General features: G+C 44.6%; 1 protein-coding gene across 4 annotated transcripts in view; it reads right to left on the reverse strand.

Annotated features, from left to right (window-relative positions):
- The window catches only part of LOC113247411 (T-cell-interacting, activating receptor on myeloid cells protein 1-like), a 56,031-nt gene extending 52,699 nt beyond the window's left edge, over nucleotides 1-3,332 (reverse strand). For all 4 annotated transcript variants that reach the window (XR_008960068.1, XM_048224204.2, XM_057314057.1 and 1 more), the window contains exons 1-4: nucleotides 3,248-3,332; nucleotides 1,292-1,327; nucleotides 872-1,162; nucleotides 286-582 (exon numbers count right to left, since the gene is read on the reverse strand). Coding sequence is in view for 3 of the 4 variants with exons in the window: in XM_048224204.2 (XP_048080161.1) it covers nucleotides 286-582; nucleotides 872-1,162; nucleotides 1,292-1,327; nucleotides 3,248-3,281 (658 nt within the window). In the remaining variant the exon portion in view is untranslated. The remainder of the gene's footprint in view (nucleotides 1-285; nucleotides 583-871; nucleotides 1,163-1,291; nucleotides 1,328-3,247) is intronic.
- Nucleotides 3,333-10,177: the final 6,845 nt, after the last annotated feature.

The following is a 10,177-nucleotide window of genomic DNA, read 5'->3' on the forward strand; positions in this document are numbered from 1 at the left end:
AGAAATTCTCCAAGAATGCGAAGCAACCAAGGCCAAAGACTAGAAACGGGAAGGAGAGATTTAAAAAGGAGATGATCGGGAAAGTGAAGGAGAGACAGGGATCAGAAAGTAACAGAAGAAATGCTCTTCAGTTCAAAAACAAACATGCACACCTTAAACTAATACAGTGTTACAAGTCGTTATAGGTCAAAAAACTGGAGAAAGCAATAAAATAGCCAAAATAAAAACAAGCTTATCAAGACACTAATTAAATTTTAAATGTCCTAAGAATCATGCAAGCCTCACCTGTCACCCGGACCGCGAGACGATCACTCGGGTGCGAGGCCCAGAAAGGAGCCTTCATCAGGAAGTACACGCAGCTGTAGTTCCCGGTGTCACCGACTGTCACAGTCCGGAGGGAGAAGTCTGTCTCCTTCCCTGCTGGAGTCTGGACCTGTATGGGCCCCGCTGCTCCCGCCTTCAGTAGAGCGAACATTACAGGCCCAAAAACATTGTCTGTCCTCTGGCACTGCAGGGTCACGGTGTCTCCTGCGGTTGCCTCACCCCTTCGGTGGGCTTGGAGGGAAGGTTTAGGGAAATCTCCTGGAAGAGAAGGAGGGCCCCAAGGTCACGGGGAGAAGCCCGGGGTCCCCCACCCACCTTGTTCTCCCGGCAGGGCTTCCCGCCAAGTGGGGGAACAACAGCTCCCTGGTCTCACTGTCTTCCCACTCTGACTGCAGGAAGGAGACTTTCCCTACAAACCCTGGCTGAACCTGAGCCAGGTCATTCTGTTCTGGGTTTCTCCATCTCCCCTTGCCCCCTCCCTCCTGCGGGTTCCTCCCCCACACCTGTCCCTGCAAGACCCTGTGTCACTCTGAGGCACCCTCCTCACCTGTCACCAGCAGTAGGAGGACGTCACTGGGCTGTGAGCTTACGTACGGGAGCCCTTGTCTGTAGTACTCACAGGTGTACTCTCCAGCATTGGAGCTTTTTAGGTCAGTAAGGCGGAATTCAGCCAGGCCCACTGATGAATACTGTGATTGCACGGACTCCAAAACATGTTTTCCCTTTCTGAGAGCAAAGTTGACATTCTTGGTAGAAGTCTGGCACTGCAGCGTCACATTACTCTTGGGAGGCATCACCGAGCTGGGCCAGGCCGTGAGGGAGGGCTTGGGAAAGGAGTCTGGAAGGAAGCAGAGTTCAGGATGGGATTTGGTGGCCTGTCTGCTCTCAGGAAACCCCCTGAAGGAAAGAGAAGGGATACGGGGAGTTCGGAGTGAAGGAGAGGGAGGGTCTGACCGAAGGAACTCACCATCAGCCGTCCTGCTTCCTTGGCCAGCACACAGCCCTGCAAGAGAACCGTCCATGAGACATGAGCGGCCACCTGGAGCCCCATCCTGAGGGGCCTCCCGGGGGTGGCCTCTGAGCTCGGACGCTGGAGGTCAGGCCACTGGGGCTTCTCGTTTCCCCACACCGGACTCGAGTGCAGCTCTGCTCTCAGCTGCTGCCCCATGTCTCCCAGAAGGTCTCCTGTGCGGCTCACTCCTCCCACGGCCCCAGGACCTGTCCTGGTTCCACAGATGTCCACAAGCCCCTTCATTCTTAAGAGAGTTTATGTAGTCATGCCATGGGAGACACAAGGCGTCACTGTCCCGTCAATACCTGGAACGTAGCTACTCTAGTCTGTTCTCCTTAGCATCCCCAGTGTCTACACAATCCTGGGACATAGCAAGAATCAACAAAAGCACGTGGCCAACTGAAGAGATGCCCCAAATTAAGCATGGCTCAGATTTGTCAAGGATGGTAGAAAGATTCAAACTTATAATAACATCTTTTCCTCATTTCACCAGATAGGCCAGCATGAAGGCAACGAAAGCCCCATAGGTGACCCTAGAATCTAGGGATCAGAGACTATTGTGAAGACCAATCACATCGCTGGGACCCAATCAAGCTAAGACCTACACTGCTTTCCATGAATAGGAAAGCAGGCTTTCTTAGCACCAGCAAACAGACATCCTGAGATGCCCCCACCTCTACGTCCAAGGACTTTTTTTTAAAAAAGATTTTATTTACTTATTTGACAGAGATAGAGACAGCCAGCGACAGAGGGAACACAAGCAGGGGGAGTGGGAGAGGAAGAAGCAGGCTCATAGCGGAAGAGCCTGATGTGGGGCTCGATCCCATAACGCCGGGATCACGCCCTGAGCCGAAGGCAGATGCTTAACCGCTGTGCCACCCAGGTGCCCCCCAAGGACATTTTGAATCACTCTTCTTTCTTCGCCTTATAATTTTCCCAACCTGGCATTTGCTCACTCACCCCAAGGACTTTCCCATTATGAAGACCCTGCACTTCATTCTTAATATCCCATTATGCCCAAGTGGAAACAACAGTGACTTTGGAGCCAGACAGGCCTGGGTTTGAATGCTGAGGTTTCTGCTCCCTCACTGTGTGGCTCTGAGCAAGAACCTTGAGCTATCAGTCTCAGGGTCCTCGTTTATCGAAACAGGCCTGATTCCCATCACACAGGACTGTTTGCAAGGGTCAGAGCAGTATTTCCCATGGAGTGGAATGCAAACCCTGGGGCTCTACAGATGCTTTCCGGGGACGCAGCGTCACAGTATTCTATAGCATTGATCAAGGCATCAGAAAGGTATTACCCTTTTAAATGACTTCCACTCCTTTCAGCACAACAAAGAATTTCTCAAGCTACAGATCAACCTCTTACACATCTGTCTTCGCCAGCTGCCCTTTGTAATAAAGAAGTAGCTGGCCATGGGCTCAGAAATGTAATGGCCAACAGCCCATGGCTAGAATGTCCTAATGTCTTCTTCCTTTGCTTTGTATATGTGTTTACATTAACCTTCTATTTTTTGCTAAGTGACCCTGGCTTTTCTTTAAATTTTATTTTTAATATTTCATTTAAGCTATATGCATAAAATCTCCACCTCCAGGTGAAGGTGCGTGTTTAAAATAAAGATATTGAAAACATAAATAAAACAAAATAAAATTAAGATATTGAGTCAGAATTATAAGAAAAGAGGAATGATAGAGGCATACAGGACAGGTTACAGACGTGAAATGCATTCGCACACTGGAGAACATTTGATGGATAAATGGTATCTAGAGCCTTCCCCAAGGTCCCTGACCCCCATAAAGCAGTCAACAAACACAAGCAGATGGTACTACTTCTCTTTCCATTTCTAGTGGCCACATCTGTCTGCACCCACCTTCACCTCTAATCCCAGTAGACCGGCCCAAGAGACTTACCAAAGCAGAAGAGACAGAGGAATTCGGGGATCATACTGGCCCCACAGCCTACTCTAGGGGCCCCTCTCCGGTTTCATCCACGACAGGGAGGGAAGCTGGATGTGGGTGGGGGCATCTTTGACCAACCCTTCCCTTCCTTCCTCTCATGTGACCTTCAGGTTTTATGTTCCAACCACATTCAGGAAACAAGAAGGAATAAGACGCCCCATGAGATCATCATTTACGCAAACTCTTTATATGAACACGGTGAATTCAGGCCTCAAATCCTAACCCACCTAGAAAAGCCACAGGTGCTGGACACCCAGATCCAAATGATTCTGCTGAGATGGAAACACGTTGGTGCAGAGACTGGAGATTCTCCGGTCTATGGGAAAGATGCTGGGCTGGGGAATGAATGAAGGAGTCAGTGTTAGCGACTATGTTTGAGTGACTGTAACGGATGAGGTGTTTATCTGAGGTCAATGTGCAGAGAAGGAGCAAGACCAATGGTTCATAGGGACGCCTGGGCTGGCTCAGTCGGTGGAGTGTGTGACTCTGGATCTCAGGTTGTGAGTTCAAGCCCCACGCTGGGTGTAAAACGTAAAAAAAGTAAGACTATGGCTTATGCATTTGAAAACAAATTTAATCTGGAGAGTTACACGGTGTAAAGTTTTTTGTTTCAAGTGGGAAAATTCAACACAGCTATTGGTAAGTCCAGCATAAATGTTGCAATCCATTGGGTAATCACTAAACGAATTGTACAAAAAGCAAATAGAGGTTAAAAAAATAGGGGAGTTAAAATGGCCTATTAAAAATAACAGTAATTTTTTTTAAACAAAGATATTGGAGGGGCTCAGTTGGTTAAGTATCTGACTCTTGATTTTTGGCTCATGTCATGGCTATCAGGGTCGTCAGATTGAACCTGGCATCAGGGTCCACACTAAGCCTGCTTAAGATTCTCTCTCTCTCGCTCTCTCTTTCTCTCTCTCCATCTCCCTCTGCCCCTCCTCCCCACTCACGTGCTCTCTCTCTAAAAAAGAAAAAAAGATGGGGCGCCTGGGTGGCACAGCGGTTAAGCGCCTGCCTTCGGCTCAGGGCGTGATCCCGGCGTTCTGGGATCGAGCCCCACATCAGGCTCCTCTGCTATGAGCCTGCTTCTTCCTCTCCCACTCCCCCTGCTTGTGTTCCCTCTCTCGCTGGCTGTCTCTCTCTCTCTGTCGAATAAATAAATAAAATCTTTAATAAAAAAAGAGAGAGAGAGAGAGATTGGAAATGAGGAAACATAACAGAGATGCTCAGACAGAAGGATTAGCAAGATGATAAACTTACATCCTACAAATAAGAATTACACGAAATGTAAATGGACTCAAAAAGGCAATTAAAAGACTATTCGACTAGGTGTTTTAAATAGACCTAAATATATGCTGTCTTTTAAGGAGAAACGCTTCTAAAAAATAAAATAAAGAGAAACACTTGAAGTATATGCACAGATGAGTTGAAAGCAAAAAAAAAAAAAAAAAAAAAGTCCAAAAAGACATAACATGCAAACACCAGAAAAAGAAAAGTGATATGGCTATATTAGTATCATGTAAAGTAGATTTTTTTTAAATGTATCTATTTGACACAGAGAGAGACAACCAGCAAGAGAGGGAACACAAGCAGGGGGAGTGGGAGAGGAAGAAGCAGGCTCCCAGCGGAGGAGCCTGATGTGGGGCTCGATCCCAGAACGCCGGGATCACGCCCTGAGCCGAAGGCAGAGGCCCAACGACTGAGCCACCCAGGCGCCCCCATGTAAAGTAGATTTTAAGGCAAGAAATAGCATTAGATATGAAGAGGGATACTTCCTAATGATAAAAGAGTCAATACAAGGGAAATACATAATAATCCTAACTTTGTATGCACCTACTAACATAGATACAAAAATCCATAAAAGAATTGTTGACCTATTAAAGGACTTAAACCTATAATCACATTTTATCTTTTAACACATCTCTCTCAGTAACTGCATTCCACGTCAAAAAATAATAATAATAAGTCAAAACAAAGAAAGAAAAGAAAGACATTCACATCCCAAGCAATCAAACCCAGGAAAGGTAAAAGATGCCTTTTCACTCTCTATTTGATAAAAAGGTTTTAATGCTAACATGTCCTGTTGAATAGAATCTGGAAAAATTACATGGGCATCATCAGTTTTTAGGATGACAAATCAATATTCTTTACTAAATGGCCACTAAGTTATGAAGCTTATCTCCCTCCCCTCACCACTGCACACAACATTCATAGCCTTCCATCTGGGAGTTTAAATCTCAGTGGGTTACCCTGAGGATAATTAAGGTTTTCCAAAAGATTTACAATAATTAAGGTTGTCCAAAAGATAAGGTTGTCCATAATCATTTTTTTAAAAGATTTTATTCATTTATTTGACAGAGATAGAGACAGCCAGCGAGAGAAGGAACACAAGCAGGGGGAGTGGGAGAGAAAGAAGCAGGCTCATAGCAGAAGAGCCTGACGTGGGGCTCGATCCCATATCGCCGGGATCACGCCCTGAGCTGAAGGCAGACGCTTAACCGCTGGCCACCCAGGCGCCCCAAGGGATTTCATTTTTAATTCATCTTTATGAATATTTAGAATTCATTCCTTGTGTTTAAAGGGAATGTTTAATTGAGAAATACATATGTGTGTGTGTTCGTATGATCCTGTATCAGATATCCTGTATAAGATATATCACCCCCAAATATTTCTAAAGAAGGTGAGCCTTACGTTAATAAAAAGAAAGGATAAGAACCATATGATCCTCTCAATAGGTGCAGAACATTTGACAAAATACAGCACCCTTTCTTGATAAAAACCCTCAACAAAATAGGGATAGGTGAAACGTAATTCAATATCATAAAGGCCATATACAAAAGACCCACAGCTAATATCATCCTCAACGGGAGAAAAACTGAGAGCCTTTCCCCTAAGGCCAGGAACAAGACAAGGATGTTCACTCTTATCATTACATTCGTACTGGAAATCCTAGCCTCAGCAATCAGATCATAAAATGAAAGGAAAGGCATCCAAATTGGCAGGGAAGAAGTCAAACTTTCACTATTTACAGGTGACATGATACTCTTTGCAGAAAACCCAAAGACCCTGCCAAAAACTTGCTAAGACTGATCCATGAATTCAGCGAAGTCCCAGGATATAAAATCAATGTGCAGAAATCTGTTGCATTTCTATACACCTACAACGAAGCAGCAGAAAAAGAAATCAAGGAATGGATCCCATCTGCAATTGCGCCCCAAACAATAAGATACCTAGTAATAAACCTACTGAAATGAAAGAAATGGAAGAGGACACAGAGAAATGGAAAAACATTCCATGCTCAGGGATTGGAAGAAGATACACCGTTAAAATGTCTATGCTATCCAAAGGAATCTTCGCTTATAATGCAATCCCTATCAAAATACCACCAGCATTTTTCACAGAGCTAGAACAAACAATCCTAAAATTTGTATGGAACCACAAAAGACCCTGAAGAGCCAAAGCAATTCTGAAGAAGAAAAACAAAACTGGAGACATCAAATTCCAGACTTCAAGCTGTATTACAAAGCCATAATCATCAAGACAGTCTGGTACTAGCACAAAAACAGACACATTGATCAACGGAACAGAATAGAGAGCCCAGAAATGGACCCTCAACTTCATGGTCAACTAATCTTTGACAAAGCAGGAGAGAATATCCAATGGAAAAAAAGACAGTCTCTTCAACAAATGGTGTTGGGAAAACTGGAAAGTAATATGCAGAAGAATGAAACTGGACCACTTTCTTACACTGTACACAAAAGTAGACTCCAAATGGATGAAAGACCTAAATGTACGACAGAAAACTATCAAAATCCTAGAGGAGAAGGCAGGCAGCAACCTCTTTGACCTTGGCTACAGCAACTTCTTATTAGACATGTTGCCAGAGTCAAGGGAAAGAAGAGCAAAAATAAACTATTGGGACCTCATCAAGATAAACACCTTCTGCACAGTGAAGGAAACAGTCAACAAAACTAAAAGGCAGCCTACAGAACGGGAGAAGATATTTGCAAATGACATATCTGATAAAGGGTTAGTATCCAACATCTATAAAGAACTCCCCAAACTCAACACCCAAAAAACAAATAATCCAGATAAGAAATGGGCAGAAGGTATGAATAGACATTTTCCCAAAGAAGACCTACAGATGGCCAGCAGGCACGTGAAAAGATGCTCAGCATCATTCATCATCAGGGAAATATCAATCAAAACCAGGATAAGAGACCGCCTCACACCTGTCAGAATGGCTAAAATTAACAATACAAGAAACAACAGGTATTGGCAAAGATGTGGAGAAAGGGGCACCCTCTTGCACTGTTAGGAATGTAAACTGGTGCAGCCACTCTGGAGAACAGTTTGGAGGTTCCTCAAAAAGTTAAAAATAGGGGTGCCTGGGTGTCTCATTCGATTAAGTGTCTGCCTTTGGCTCAGGTCATGATCTCAGGGTCCTGGCATTGAGCCCCACATCGGGCTCCCTTCTCAGCAGGGAGACTGCTTCTCCCTCTCCCTTTGCCCTCCCCCCACTCATGCGCGCGTGTGCTCTCTCTCTCTCAAATAAATAAATAAAATCTAAAATAAAATTAAAAATAGAACTACCCTATGATCCAGCAATTGCACTACTAGGTATTTACACAAAGGATACAAAAATACAGATTTGAGGGGCGCCTGGGTGGCTCAGTTGTTAAGCATCTGCCTTCGGCTCAGGTCATGATCTCAGGGTCGTGGGATCGAGCCCTGCATCAGGCTCCCTGCTCAGCGGGAAGCCTGCTTCTCCCTCTCCCACTCCTCCTGCTTGTGTTCCCTCTCTCACTATCTCTCTCTCTGTCAAATAAATAAATAAAATCTTTAAAAAAATACAGATGTGAAGGGGCACACATAGCCCGATATTTATAGCAGCAATGTCCACAATAGCTGGACTATGGAGAGAACCCAAATGTCCATCGACTCATGAATGGATAAAGAAGATGTAGTGTATATATACAATGGAATATTACTCAGCCATCAAAAAGAATGAATTCTTGCCATTTGCAATGGATAGAGCTAGAGTGTATTGTGGTAAGCAAAATAAGTCAGTCAGAGAAAGGCAGATACCATATGATCTCACCCACATGCGGAATTTAGAAAACAAAACATATGAACATATGGGAAGGAGGAAAAGAAAAAAAGGAGAGAGGGAAAGAAACCATAAGAGACTCTTAATGAGAGAGAACAAACTGAGGGTTGATGGAGGGAGGTGGTGGGGGATGGGCTAGATGGGTGATGGGGATTAAGGAGGGCACTTGTTGTGATGAGCACTAGGTGTTGTATGTAAGTGATCACTGAATTCTGCTCCAGAAACCCTGAGATCAAGACCTGAGCCAAAATCAAGAGTCTAAGGCTTAACCAACTGAGCCACCCAGGTGCCCCGAAAGCCACAACAGTTTTGAGAGCTACGCTGGCAAAATGGCTGCCATCACAAGCTTAAAGAAATTATACAAAGACTTGAAGGCTCAACCTTCAATGTGCAGAAAGCAAGCTGAGAAAAACTGGGCCATCCATCAAGAGGGCCATATTCTCCAAGATCGTCTTCAGAAGTGGACAGGAAGATTGATAAAACAAAGACATCTCAGAGGGAGGAACCAAGACCTCACAGGAGAGTGGGCTGAGGAGCTCCTCATAGAGAACAGAACTGAAACTTTATGAAGGAACATTTCCACTTCCAGAATTGTGGCATTTAGCAGCACTTTCCCAGAGTGATTTCTGAAGTTGCTGCAAACCAGTGACTGCTTTGTGTCACCTACAAACATAAGGAGGAAGCTTCTTCAAGTGAGAGTCCTGTGGTTACCCCACTTCTGCTTTGTCATCATATGGCAGATGTATGGGCCATCTATTTTGTGTTTTTAGTTCATGAGTCCTGGATCCAGCAGAGCCACCTATAGACTTGATAATGATCACTAGATCCTGGATTTAAAGCCTGATGCTATGATTGGATGGAAATCCGGGGGAGCATGTCCTGGGATGGGAGTGAGCATATTTTGTACATGGGATGGATATGAATAACTGTGGCCAAGAAGTCAACAAGAAAACAGAAATGGATGTTTGTCCTTGAGGCTAAGCAACTTGCCTTTTAGTAAACCTTGACAAATGGGTCACAAACATCAGATTTTTGCTGTGCTTTCTTTTACAGAAGAGAAAGTAATCAAGGGAACTTGGAAAGCTTCCATTCAATTTTTTTCCCAAATGGGAAGAGTATAATCCCATTTTCCAGGAACAAAGGAGGAAATATTGGTGAATTAAGGGAGCAAATTACTCTCTAGTAGTACAACGCCTTAGTAACCCCTTGACTATGGATTCAACTGTGTTATTTTCTTTGGTCAACAGGATAAGATGCAAATGGCAATATTTTAACTCCAGCCCAGGTCTTCAGGGGCACGGCATATTTTGACTTAGCCCCTGTGCATCTTCCATTTCCACGAGAAGAACATGTGAAAGCTAGCATGTTGTTCTCAGGGGGAAGATGAAGGACATGTGAACTAGAGCCAAGTCGCCCCATCTGAATGCAGAAAGAGCTGGACCAGAAATGAATGGGTCTGGGAGATGGGGAGGGCATGTGTGCACGTGTGCATTCACACACACATTCCTATTACTAGCTAGTGTTGAACCTTGGTGATTTCAAATCTTAATAAAAATCAGGACTCGATGTGCCTGGGCACAGCCTACATGGGCAGATGAAAGCACACAGTGTACAGTATTGACTTCTTGCATGTCCAGCTATTCACATGCAGTATATCCTGGTATGACTATCTTGACTGGGACACTAGCCACCTGTCACTTACTCTTGGTGGTTAAATGAGACTAATCCAGCTTTCTACCTGCAGGTGTGCTCACGTGTCCCAGAAAGGCCAA

This window comes from Ursus arctos, unplaced genomic scaffold (assembly GCF_023065955.2).
Source record: "Ursus arctos isolate Adak ecotype North America unplaced genomic scaffold, UrsArc2.0 scaffold_19, whole genome shotgun sequence".
NCBI lineage: Eukaryota > Metazoa > Chordata > Mammalia > Carnivora > Ursidae > Ursus > Ursus arctos.